The sequence below is a fragment of the Folsomia candida genome, unplaced genomic scaffold (genome assembly GCF_002217175.1).
Source record: "Folsomia candida strain VU population unplaced genomic scaffold, ASM221717v1 Fcan01_Sc058, whole genome shotgun sequence".
NCBI classification, from domain to species: Eukaryota; Metazoa; Arthropoda; class Collembola; order Entomobryomorpha; family Isotomidae; genus Folsomia; species Folsomia candida.
The window spans coordinates 65,785-78,391 of NW_019091250.1; the positions used below are offsets into that span (position 1 = coordinate 65,785).

General features: G+C 38.0%; 3 protein-coding genes across 3 annotated transcripts; 1 reads left to right on the forward strand and 2 right to left on the reverse strand.

The window, feature by feature from the left end:
- LOC110862463 (glutenin, high molecular weight subunit DX5) lies at positions 1-948 on the reverse strand. The gene is made up of 2 exons (XM_022111657.2): positions 813-948; positions 1-751 (listed from the first exon to the last, which is right to left on the reverse strand). Exons 1-2 carry the CDS (start codon positions 858-860, stop codon positions 23-25), a joined length of 777 nt encoding a protein of 258 aa, XP_021967349.1. The 5' UTR covers positions 861-948; the 3' UTR covers positions 1-22.
- Positions 949-2,058: 1,110 nt separating this feature from the next.
- On the forward strand, positions 2,059-2,764 carry LOC118433560 (glutenin, high molecular weight subunit DX5-like). The gene is made up of 2 exons (XM_035845560.1): positions 2,059-2,194; positions 2,256-2,764. The coding sequence occupies exons 1-2, from the start codon at positions 2,147-2,149 to the stop codon at positions 2,706-2,708; spliced, it is 501 nt and encodes a 166-aa protein (XP_035701453.1). The 5' UTR covers positions 2,059-2,146; the 3' UTR covers positions 2,709-2,764.
- A 7,521-nt stretch (positions 2,765-10,285) lies between these two features.
- LOC110862478 lies at positions 10,286-11,180 on the reverse strand. The gene is made up of 2 exons (XM_022111671.2): positions 11,056-11,180; positions 10,286-10,806 (listed from the first exon to the last, which is right to left on the reverse strand). The coding sequence occupies exons 1-2, from the start codon at positions 11,108-11,110 to the stop codon at positions 10,331-10,333; spliced, it is 531 nt and encodes a 176-aa protein (XP_021967363.1). The 5' UTR covers positions 11,111-11,180; the 3' UTR covers positions 10,286-10,330.
- Between the last annotated feature and the right edge of the window lie 1,427 nt (positions 11,181-12,607).

Genomic DNA, 12,607 nt, shown 5'->3' on the forward strand with positions numbered 1-12,607 from the left:
TGGCAATGAGTAGTAATTTATTTCATGACATTCTTACATAAGTACAATAGATATGTCTATTTCCCCGCAGCCGGCATGGGAGAAGTTTGCCTTGAAGAAATAGTTGTTGCCCGGGCTGTTGTCCGCCAACCGCCCTGTTGACCACTTTGACCTTGGCCGCCCTGTTGACCACTTTGACCTTGGCCGCCCTGTTGACCATTTTGACCTTGGCCGCCCTGTTGACCATTTTGACCTTGGCCGCCCTGTTGACCACTTTGACCTTGGCCGCCCTGTTGACCATTTTGACCTTGGCCGCCCTGTTGACCATTTTGACCTTGGCCGCCCTGTTGACCATTTTGACCTTGGCCGCCCTGTTGACCATTTTGACCTTGGCCGCCCTGTTGACCACTTTGACCTTGGCCGCCCTGTTGACCACTTTGACCTTGGCCGCCCTGTTGACCATTTTGACCTTGGCCGCCTGTTGACCATTTTGACCTTGGCCGCCCTGTTGACCATTTTGACCTTGGCCGCCCTGTTGACCATTTTGACCTTGGCCGCCCTGTTGACCATTTTGACCTTGGCCGCCCTGTTGACCATTTTGACCTTGGCCGCCCTGTTGACCATTTTGACCTTGGCCGCCCTGTTGACCATTTTGACCTTGGCCGCCCTGTTGACCATTTTGACCTTGGCCGCTAGGTCTTATAGTGCTACTGCCATTCCCAGTGCTACTGTCCTTGCCCTTTCCCCCTTTGCCTTTCCTGGCTAATGTTTCCTAAAATATCATTCATTTACTTAGAAAATTATGACCTCATATAGAAACATATTATATTTACCTGAGCCAATAGTGCTACAGTCAAGACCAAAATTATTGCGATCTTCATCCTCTTATTTTTTGAAAAATTCTGATAGTTTACAAGTAATATTTTTACCTTGAAATTAAATTCCAGACTGAAGTACGACTTCAAGTTTTTGCATTTTTTATCGCATGCGTGGCAGGATAATATTTGCATAAACTAGAAAAATCTCGAAAAAATCGTGTCGCAAATAATCTCCATAACAATGAATTACGTTATGAAGTGCGCACGATTAATTGCTTCAAGCAGAGTTCCCCACTACCGATTGTATTGATGTTGGAAGCTATTGAAATGCAAATCATAATTAATCAGTAGAATATAAAATTTTATCCACACCTGTTAATAGTGAAAATTTGTTACCCAAAAATTATTACAATTTAAAACCAATTAGATTTTACCCGGATATAAATTTGCATTGCCATAAATGCCAAATTGTTGCATAAACTAAAATTTGTTTGGATTACGTACTCGAACGCTACGGTAGTAACGTGGGTTTTAGCCCAAGTCAGGGCTTATGTAACCGTCATGTCTGTTCGTCTGTCTGTAGGGGGTGGCCCATGTCGATTTTTCAAAATCATTTAATCAAGCTGAAATTTGGTATGGATGGAGCTAATGGTTTTTATGCAGCCATGGGAAAGTTAGAATGTGAAGATTTTTAATCCCAGAGACCCGAGGGGGTGACCACCACCGATTTCTGAAAGGTGGTTTTTGGCTAAATTTGGCTTAGATTTGTTACTTAGGTTATCTCTAGTTTGCATTAGTAAAATTTAATGTCAAATTTAGAAAATTTGCATGACAGACAGACGAACAGACATGACGGTTACATAAGCCCTGACTTGGGCTAAAACCCACGTTACTACCGTAGCGTTCGAGTACGTAATCCAAACAAATTTTAGTTTATGCAACAATTTGGCATTTATGGCAATGCAAATTTATATCCGGGTAAAATCTAATTGGTTTTAAATTGTAATAATTTTTGGGTAACAAATTTTCACTATTAACAGGTGTGGATAAAATTTTATATTCTACTGATTAATTATGATTTGCATTTCAATAGCTTCCAACATCAATACAATCGGTAGTGGGGAACTCTGCTTGAAGCAATTAATCGTGCGCACTTCATAACGTAATTCATTGTTATGGAGATTATTTGCGACACGATTTTTTCGAGATTTTTCTAGTTTATGCAAATATTATCCTGCCACGCATGCGATAAAAAATGCAAAAACTTGAAGTCGTACTTCAGTCTGGAATTTAATTTCAAGGTAAAAATATTACTTGTAAACTATCAGAATTTTTCAAAAAATAAGAGGATGAAGATCGCAATAATTTTGGTCTTGACTGTAGCACTATTGGCTCAGGTAAATATAATATGTTTCTATATGAGGTCATAATTTTCTAAGTAAATGAATGATATTTTAGGAAACATTAGCCAGGAAAGGCAAAGGGGGAAAGGGCAAGGACAGTAGCACTGGGAATGGCAGTAGCACTATAAGACCTAGCGGCCAAGGTCAAAATGGTCAACAGGGCGGCCAAGGTCAAAATGGTCAACAGGGCGGCCAAGGTCAAAATGGTCAACAGGGCGGCCAAGGTCAAAATGGTCAACAGGGCGGCCAAGGTCAAAATGGTCAACAGGGCGGCCAAGGTCAAAATGGTCAACAGGGCGGCCAAGGTCAAAATGGTCAACAGGGCGGCCAAGGTCAAAGTGGTCAACAGGGCGGCCAAGGTCAAAATGGTCAACAGGGCGGCCAAGGTCAAAGTGGTCAACAGGGCGGCCAAGGTCAAAGTGGTCAACAGGGCGGTTGGCGGACAACAGCCCGGGCAACAACTATTTCTTCAAGGCAAACTTCTCCCATGCCGGCTGCGGGGAAATAGACATATCTATTGTACTTATGTAAGAATGTCATGAAATAAATTACTACTCATTGCCATACCTGTTCAAAAAAAATTCTTCATTCAAAATTCATTCATTTGAATTAACATAAAAAAAATATTCATTCAAATTCATTTCAATGAATAAATATTCATTCATTTATACATAGTGTAAAGAAAGTTGTGCAGCATCACTAAAATAATGGACGGCGGGTAAGCAAAATCGTCATAACTAATCTTTGTTTACATCAACAGCTGTTATTTTTTGGGATGGTGGTTACCAACCATTTATCTATTAGATTGCAGACCCGGGTGCAAATTCAAACACTTTTGGAGGAGGGGAAGGGCTCAACAGAAATTTCCAGAAAATTAGGAGTTCATCGAAACACGGTCCTGCGGTGGAAGAACCGGAAGTCAATCAACGATGAAAATCGGACTGGACGACCTACAATCCTCTCACCTACAACTAAAAATATCATAAAGAAGCGGATGTGCAAGAAATTGAGTAGTTCCACACGAAAATGTGCGGCGGTCTTAAACCTGTGAGATCTGTCAAGCGGTTGGGGAAGGAAATAAGTCACACCACCGTCCAAAATCACATAAAATCTACCGAATGGGGACACACTGCATGCAGGTTGCCTAAAAACCACTTTTGTCCTAAAAAAACAGAGAGAGAGGTCAACCGGGAGAGGTCAACCGGGAGAGGTCAACCACTTTCTCGCTCAATTCTCTCCATCGCAGCTCACTTTCCCACTCAACTCGCTTTCTCGCATTGAATTTTATTACAGGATAATTTCATCTATTAACAAGAATAATTAATTAAATAGATTATCGACATGTGGTAATATCGAAATGAGTAAAACAGATAAGTTTGGAAAAATTCAATGCGAGTAAGCGAGTTGAGTGTTGAAGCGAGCTGCGAGGGAGATAATTGAGCGAGAAAGTGGTTGACCTCTAAAGACGTAACCGAGCATTTTTTCAAACTTTGAGGTCAAATTCCTGGACCCAAAGTGAGCATTATCGAAAACAATAAAACATATGTTTAATAGTATAAGTTAAACTGCAAAATAAAGTTTGTCCCATTAAGATCCGTGATAAACACTTCACGGCATCGCATTGTAAGTAGGTTTAAAATAAAACTTGGTTTTGCTCCTTTTACAGATTAAATATATATGTATAAGCTTTAAAATTTACATGACACAACTACTTATTACATGAGAGATTAGCTTCATACTACCCCAATTGAATTTTCACAGTTATTCACAGTTATTCACAGTGAGGTGGGGTGGTAATTAACGGTAATTCCCACACCCGGAACCCTGTTTGTAATTTAATTTATTTCGTGTATGCATTTCGAATACCGTAATTTATGTTTATCCAACCAGTAAATAAACCGTAGCATGCGTTAGAAATAGCTCGCCCTATACTCTCTTATAACAAAATTCAATTTTTGTGCACGATTTGTGCAAGAGGGTCAATATTGTTTAGCTATGGTGTTATGGTGCTATTGTGCTGCACCGTTGGTGCAAATGAATTACAATTGTGTAAATCACTGGTTCAGTCCAGTTATGCAAAATTGTGTACCTAATTCTCTCGATTATCATTTTTTCTAGCAAAAGTAACAAAGGAATGAATTAAATTGATATGTAGCAGTTTTAAAGTATTTTGTCAGAATTTGATGTCTAGTTTTTTTTCAATTATTTTGCACTATTGATAATTTGTCCATTGATTTTGTCAATTATTTTACATGAATTTCAAACTATTTTGTATTATAGTTAGGACTCGCACCAACAGAGCAAAAGAACCACACAAAATAGATACATAATCTTCCTATTTTGTATTACCTGTATTGATTTAGATGATATATTTATGTTTGATGTCTAGTTTTTTCAATTATTGCTCCTATACTGTATGTGTTGATTCTTGTCGACTGCTTTTGCTCAAGTTCATTCGTCGTAACTGTATTGCCCCAGGCTGCCAATGCATTTGAGCGGTCGCTAAATTTGGTGGAATCAGAGAGGAGAGAAACATTGAGGAAAGGTGCGACCATTGTGGCACGATCGCTAAGGCTAATTGGGGCCGTTTGGAATGATTTCAAATTCCTGGATGGTAAAAGTTTTGGAGGCTATGCAGGATCACACAACACTTTTACTCACATTTTAACAGGTATAGCGGAGTAGGTGTAGAGGTGGCTTCCTCATGAACCAATTCCAACGCCCACATCGTGTCAGCCACGAAAAGTAGGATAGATGCATAACATATAAATGAAGAATTTCACTGTGAACAATAAATATGTAGCTTTACTAATACGAGGGGAGATTGATAAGTACCTAGAATCATATCTTTAAAGATAAGATAGAGCTTTGAAATTTTATCCGTTTAGACGTTGTCCATCCTACATCTCGTGTATCAAAAATCATGTTGATCGGGCAACTTGTTTTTTTTTAAATCATAGAATCTATAGTGATTTTATTGGTTGTCGACCTTTGAGAGGGTTGTGGCGGGCGCAAATAGGGTCATGGAATCAAACTACTTTGAGGTTATAGTACACCCATGTAATACTATATCATACTCAAAGGATATCGAAACCTGTGACCTGTAGGGTCTGATTCTCTCATCCTCATTTAATTCAGGTCGTGCAAGGCGTGTTAAAATCATTTCAGAAATAAAAATTCGTGATGAAAGGAAACAGCTTAGGCATAGAATTAAATAGTGTATTGAACTAGATAGAGATAACGTTGAAAAATCACAGATTGACTAGCACCAGACTTTAAAATCCGTTTAAATAAAAAACAATTCCAATGACTTATCAGTCTCCCCTCGTATGTTATTGCAGTGGAGATAATTTGAATAAACCTAAAGGGCGAGTTTATGCGAATGGGTGAGATAACCAAGCGGGGCCATGTCACCGAATTAGTTAATTTTTCTATCATGAAATGTGCGAGCTTGGAAAAACAATTTGTATATTTCACTTTTTAAATTAGTCAAACCCCACCCCCAATATTCATGAATATGTGATTATTTTGCAAAATTATCATGGCCCATAACTAGTCACACAAAAGAATTACGATGACAACCTTAACTTATGAACGATAGCAATATTTTTGAAGAAATTTTTGAAACAAATTTGAAGTCAAAATTCGAAACTTTTGGGGCGTAACCTACACTGTAAATAATATGGTAATAAACATTACCGAAAAGCACAAGTATATGACTCTACCAGAGTGGTAATGATGAGTTGTTCCGTGTGGTAATAAAGTTTTACCAACATGGTAACGAATTTTTACTACCTGGTAAAATATTATTACCAAATTTATTACCGAGAAATCATTACCAGCGTGACTTTACCGGATTATTAAGAGTGTAGTTAACTTTGATCACCATTTTTTCATGGTTCCTGTCATGGGCACCAATTTTTGTTGACAGATTCAGAAGCATCTATAAAAATAAAATCAGATAAGAGTTTCTCCCAAAGGGGCCGGCGACAGGAACCAAGAGATATTCACGGTCAAAGTGGAGGTGACGGGCGGGAGAGGCGGAAAGAGAGTACATTCTACGGCTCTCAGAATATTAATATTACAAAAACATGACTAAGAATCGAAATTTATCGAATCTTGTAAAAATAAGATTCCAAAGCTAATCCCCCCTTTAACTTATATCAAACACCGACCACCACACCCACTCCCAAACTCTGGAAAAGGTCACAGAAACTCCTCTTCCAATGAGCCGACTTCCTCCCCTCCTTTCCTTAAGTGGACTCACCCTTACTACCATAACTTTAAGGAATCAACGGGACAACAAACTGCCACGGGTGTGGTCCTGCGCTAGCAAGGTTAAGGAGGAGGTTGATCCCGCTGACCTTCTAGCTGCCATACCCGACCGGCACGTGACCAGGCAAGTTTATTAATACTAATATTACTTCAAATCCGAACCTATACTATTCTTAAGAATAAGTCACCCTCACTAATTCTGTATCATTTTGATGGGCACCGGAGACCTCCCAACCGACTAACTACTATGAATTGTGGATCCTGCAACTCTATTATCGCCGTTCGCCAGCAGTGTCTCCAATGTCTCCAGTTTCATCATAGGATCTGCCTGCCAACTGTTTCAAACCACGAATGGCCGACAATTAAGAATGGAATTTGGTATTGTACCTTGTGTCAAACAGGAGACAACAATAATATTAATATTTCTATTGACGAGACAACCACTAACTCAAATTTATTCGAGGTACTTCCGTTACACCGCTTCCAAGACATCACAACTCAAGATTACCCTCATGAACAATCATCAACCCTACCTCCCCCACCCCACGACTCATCCATCGTCCACGACTCATCTATCGTCCACGACTTATACAATCAATTCAAAACATCGAAAGGTTTGAAAATCTGCCACCAAAATATTAATAGTATTCGTAATAAGTTTGACGATGTATTAAGCCTCATTTGCAACCAAAATATTAATATTGATCTTATATCCTTCACCGAGTCAAAGCTTGATCCAGACCGTGATAAAGATGGTATGTATGTAGTTGAAGGTTACAATTTTATAAGGTCAGATCGTAACTACAATCAGGGCGGAGGTATTATCACTTATGTGAAAAGTGAAATTAACTTTGAACACGTCCAATGTTTAGTTCCTATTGATAATAACTCTGAGATTCAAATAATTAAGTTAATGTTAACGAATTGTAAACCTGTACTTGTAGCTATACTCTACAGTCACCCTGCCACTCCTAAAGCCAAATTAGTAGATTTCTTCCGCGAACTCAACACCTATTTAATATCATTCGATGCCGAATATTATATTTTAGGCGATTTCAATTTAGATCTTTTAAAGCGAGATGCAGACTCGTACTCAATATTTAATGCAGGGAAATAATTTCGTTTGTGGCAACACATGGTAGGTCCAACCTATAAAGGACTATCACTATTAGATCATGTTTATTCCAGTAACAAACTAAATGTAAAGCTTGCTGGCCAATTTTCTTTTACCAGCTCGGATCACGATTTGACTTTTCTAGTATGAAAGTCTGCAAGAGTAAAGTTTCAACCAAAATTTATAAATTATCGTTCTTATAAGAATTGTGACTTTTCATTACTAGAAAGTTAACTCTAGTCCTTCCATTTCGATACAAATATTAATATTAGTCGACAGTTTGAGTTCGAGAGGTATAATAACTATTTTTTATCACTACTTGACGAACATGCCCCTGTGAACAGACGTCAAGTCAAGCCGAACCTAAACCCGTGTTATGCTTCCAATTTAGCTGTTCAGAGTAAAACTAGGGATAAATTGCGTATTGTCGCAGACCGAACTAGATTACCTTTTGATATAAAAATATACATCCGAGCGCGCAACTGTTACAATACCAGCTTAAGTAATGCTAAAAAGTACTTTTTCAAAAAAGGTTTCACGGATTCAATTAGTAATACCAAAAATCTGTGGAACAATGTTAATCTACTAACGGGTTACCGGAAACCTACTAATATTAATATTTATAAGCTAGTCGACCCTAATAGCGACGAGGTATATGATTCCCCTCCTAAAGTCAGTGATGCCCTGGCATCTCATTTTATAGTTACTAGCGAAAAGTTAATCCCGGACCCCATATTCTCAACAGAATTACAAAATTATGAGGTTAACTATTCAATTAACGAATCTAACGAAACATTCGAATTTGCCACTTATCTACGGAGCTTACCAGAACGAAATTGCTCAGGTCATTACGGGAGCTTTCCTTCTTTATGCAGTAAACTTATGTATATATGTCTCAGGAGACGATTTGGATGAAATGTTAACTATATTAAAACAGCAGACAGCAATTGTTGAACAGTGGTATAAAGACAATAATATGAAATTCAATTATGCTAAAACAAAGTATCAAATTTTCTACAAAAGCGGCTATGTTCTCCCCGCCAAATATGTTAATTGTCCTCGTATCCTCGATAGTGGTCACGAAATAGAACAAGTAACTACATTTAGATTGACTCTACCTTTAGTTTTAAGACACACTATGAATCTGTATCAAAGCGTATCTCAAGTAATATAGGTTATTTATATGGCATAAAGCGTTACTTAACCGATAAGGTCATGGTTATATTACTAAACTGTCATGTACACTCCATAGCAGACTATTGCTTGGATACATGGGCCATTCGTTCAGACTTGCAACTTAATACTATCCAGAGAAAAGAAGACCAGTATCTGATCAATTTCTTTCTACCAATCGTAGCCAAAAAATGCGATCACGCAAATCTCAAAGGTATAAAGATATTAGGCATAATATTAATATTAATGAACTTAGAAAACAATGTAATATTCTAACCATAGCTGAACGAAGAGACTTGTTTTGGCTTAAATATGCATTTAGGAATTTACGCCATTTAATCACATCATCTTCCAACCGTTGTACGTTTCCTTTACTATCCGTTCCTGTTAACAAAACTAAATTTGCCTAGAATAGCATAACCTGTCGCGCTATCAAGTTATGGAATTCTTTACCACGGGAGTGGGAAGCGAATATGACTTACAACAAATTTGTCCAACTTTATCGTGAATTTCTAATTTTAAAACGCCAAAATGATTTTATGTATTACTAAATTTTAATATTTTTCACGATGTTGCATAATTTTACGATGCTACATATTTTTAAATAGTTAGAGGTATACCTAGGATATAATAATTATCATAATTAATGTGAACTTGGTCTTAGTTGCATTATATATTTAGCTGAGTTTTGTCATGGATTGGAAACCAGTCCATGAATAAAGGATTACTTGACTTGACTTGACTTGAAAGTTCTGGGGGTGGGGTTGTAAAACAGGGGCGTATATGCTCAAAGCGAGTCTTCTTCCTCAACCCGAGAATTAAATGTGTGGCGCCGCCCGTGAAAGAAAATTTGAGAATTTGTGGTGTTGCGATGTTCTCTTTTTTCTCAATGTATTGCGCACTGCTCCACTGGCTGAGCAGAGTACATGTGGCAACATCGCTTTTACTCTGTCGAACTTATGACTTTGAGAAAATCTCACCCATTCGCATAAACTCGCCCTAAACTTAAATTGCACAGGGGACAATGGGAAAGCATTTAGGGCCTCATCCCACCCGCAATATTACGAAAATGTAGAAACTTGACTCAATTTTAGATATTTCACATTCGGCCTCTCAAGTTTACCCGACTCGATTTATATAAGTAACCACACATTTTCATGGTATTCGTACGTATGAACATATTTTTAATGGAATATGTAATTAAAGTTTTTTTTTTTCAAACCGAAAATAATGTTATCTAAGCAGGCTGAGTGTGGAAACTATGCTAAGATTGGTAGAAATCCAATGGTTGAAATGAAAAGCGAAGCCAAGATATTAGACTAGATTAACATTTTTCCAAGCTGATTAATTTGTTTGTAATTAGTAATCAACAATTAGTTCTAAACCGCCAATTACGTATTTAGTTGGCTAATTAATTAGCTTAAGAAATTAATTAGAAAGCCCTGATTTTGATTTCTAACTCATTTGAGGAAGATGTAATAAATTTTAATAATGAATTTTGTTATAAAAGAATTGAGATCACGTAAATGTTGCATAATTATTTTTATTTCTAATTAATTTTTTTGGACTTAATCACAAACCAAGAATTGAACGGAGCCTGCATTGCAAGGGACTTCTAATCCACCCCAAGCACCAACAGCTGCACGGGTTGAGTCTTGATACCTTCCAGCCAGCCAGGCCGCCCTACCGTCAACGGTGGCAAGGCATCTAATCGCATAGAGTGGCTCTCCATTTGCCGTCGCCCCGCCTTGAATCGCCTCCCCCCATTGGGGAAGGCCCTCGGAGGGCTGAAAGTGAAGATTTGCACTTCCCGCATTGTCGAGAACGAAAACCCCTACAGTGGCCACGATTTCCCGCCCTTCTACAGCAATCCGGCATGCCCGGGTGCTGAAGGAGTAATGTCCGGGAACTACTTCGTTCCCATTTTGAACTCGACAGCCGTATGCTTTCTCGTTGCTGGCATCAGTCCCGAACTCGAAGGGATTTACCAAATTGGAGTCGCTGCTCGTGTACGCCCAACCGGAACAGGATTGCTTAGCTCCAACTGTAATGTTAGTTTTTACTTTGTAATCAGTGTTTTGGATGCAAGTAACCACTTGCAAGAAACCACTACAAGAAAGTGTTTTTTCAGTGTTTTTTCAGTTTCTTGCATCTTTTACTGTTTTTTCAATTTCTTGCACATGAAAAAAACCACTTTGCAGTGCAAAAAATGTTTGAAAAGTGCAAGAAACGAAACACTGTTTGTAATAGTTGCGTCTAGTTATGATTTTTTGGTGGTGTGAGGAAGACTTACGTGAGGAAGAGTGGCCTGCTGCCAATAAGGCAGAAATGAGGATGAAGTACTTCATGTTAAATTTGGGTAAGAATAAATTCCCGCGATGTGGTGGTTGAGACTGTACGGAGGTAAATGTAGTGGCGTGCTTTATATACGTTTGTCTCAAAAAATAGTGGCATGTTTGACACTATACGTGGCTCACACACTGGCTGCGTGACACAATCATTTCAATTGTTATTAATTTGTTAATAACACACTCCAATCAATTAACAAGTTGTCATGTCAAACCCATTGTTGAGGTGGACAGGGAAAAAGAAGATAATGTCTGATGGATTGTTTGTTTTAGCTAGATAATCCTGACTATGCAAGTTGCACACGACCCACTCATCTGGGCTCGTGTGAAATTGTCAGACGTGAAATTATTTTTCTGCGCACGAAACTTATATTGCACACCACAGGAGTATAATATTGATATTTTTAGCGTCGCCCGTATCTGACGTTTTTTATCATGATATTTATGTCAAAGTCGTAATGTGTTAAGTTTAAATTAATTTCGGTCAATCTCAAAAGTGAATTTTTTAAAACACTGCGACAGTGATTGATGCACTTGCTGGCTGGCATTTACTGGAACAATAGCTGTGCAAAAATTTTCCCTTCATTCATTCGGATTTGAAGATCGCCATCCTTCATTCACCTTCATTCAATTTCCCTCCCTTCACCCCATGTATTTAATATAGCGGAAAAATTAGGGAAGCCTCAATTATTTAATTCATCATTATGTGTGGGTGAAGAATCCTTCACTCACCTTCACTCATTCTTTCTTCAATCGCCTTCAATCACCCTTCATTTCACCATTATGAATGAAGGTGCACAGGTCTGGATAATTGAATATCGTTTCAACATCAAATTTAAATTTCCCATTGATTCATCATCTAATGTGTGTGAAGACTCCTTCACATTTACTCATTTTTATTTCATTCACCGTCATTCACCCTTTATTTCGGCATTTTCAATGAAGGTGCACAGGTATGGCTGGAACAATAAGTAATATTTATAAACAATAAGTAATATATGCATCATATTGATATTTACATACATAAATACGTTACAAATCGTAGAAAATTATTTATTACCACGTAGATAAAATAATGTTGTGGCATATCGTAATATTATTGAACCAATCTTACTTTGGCAGGTTTAATTATAATCTACTTTGTAATAAATAAATAAACTAATAAATTATCGCGGTTCTTGCCAAACCTCGATAAGTGATGGGTGGTAATACGATATTTGTTATGCTTGTTTGCTTGTTTGTTTGCTGGCTTGTATCAGGGTTTCGTTTTTGGACGTGCAAAAGTGTACAAAAGTTTTCAATGGGGTAAAATGAATTGTATCAGTTTGCCCCATTTTGCACTTATGGACACCTCAGGATTGGTGTCCAAAACCAGAAAAAATGAAAAATAGCATTTAACGTCACTAGATATCAGATCTTTCTGTTCTGGTTTTCAATCCATGACGGGGCCTCCTCACCATATATTCTATGGCGGTGAGTTGGCTCTTCCCAGCAGAG

What these genes read in the sequence shown, in the direction of transcription:
- LOC110862478 (XM_022111671.2), bottom strand. Translation starts at nt 11,110, where the DNA reads ATGAAGTACTTCATCCTCATTTCTGCCTTATTGGCAGCAGGCCACTCT. An exon ending in AGCAGGCCACTCTTCCTCAC is followed by an intron (nt 10,807 to 11,055) that starts GTAAGTCTTCCT and finishes CTAACATTACAG; the next exon opens with TTGGAGCTAAGCAATCCTGT.
- LOC118433560 (XM_035845560.1), top strand. Translation starts at nt 2,147, where the DNA reads ATGAAGATCGCAATAATTTTGGTCTTGACTGTAGCACTATTGGCTCAG. An exon ending in CTGTAGCACTATTGGCTCAG is followed by an intron (nt 2,195 to 2,255) that starts GTAAATATAATA and finishes ATGATATTTTAG; the next exon opens with GAAACATTAGCCAGGAAAGG.
- LOC110862463 (XM_022111657.2), bottom strand. Translation starts at nt 860, where the DNA reads ATGAAGATCGCAATAATTTTGGTCTTGACTGTAGCACTATTGGCTCAG. An exon ending in CTGTAGCACTATTGGCTCAG is followed by an intron (nt 752 to 812) that starts GTAAATATAATA and finishes ATGATATTTTAG; the next exon opens with GAAACATTAGCCAGGAAAGG.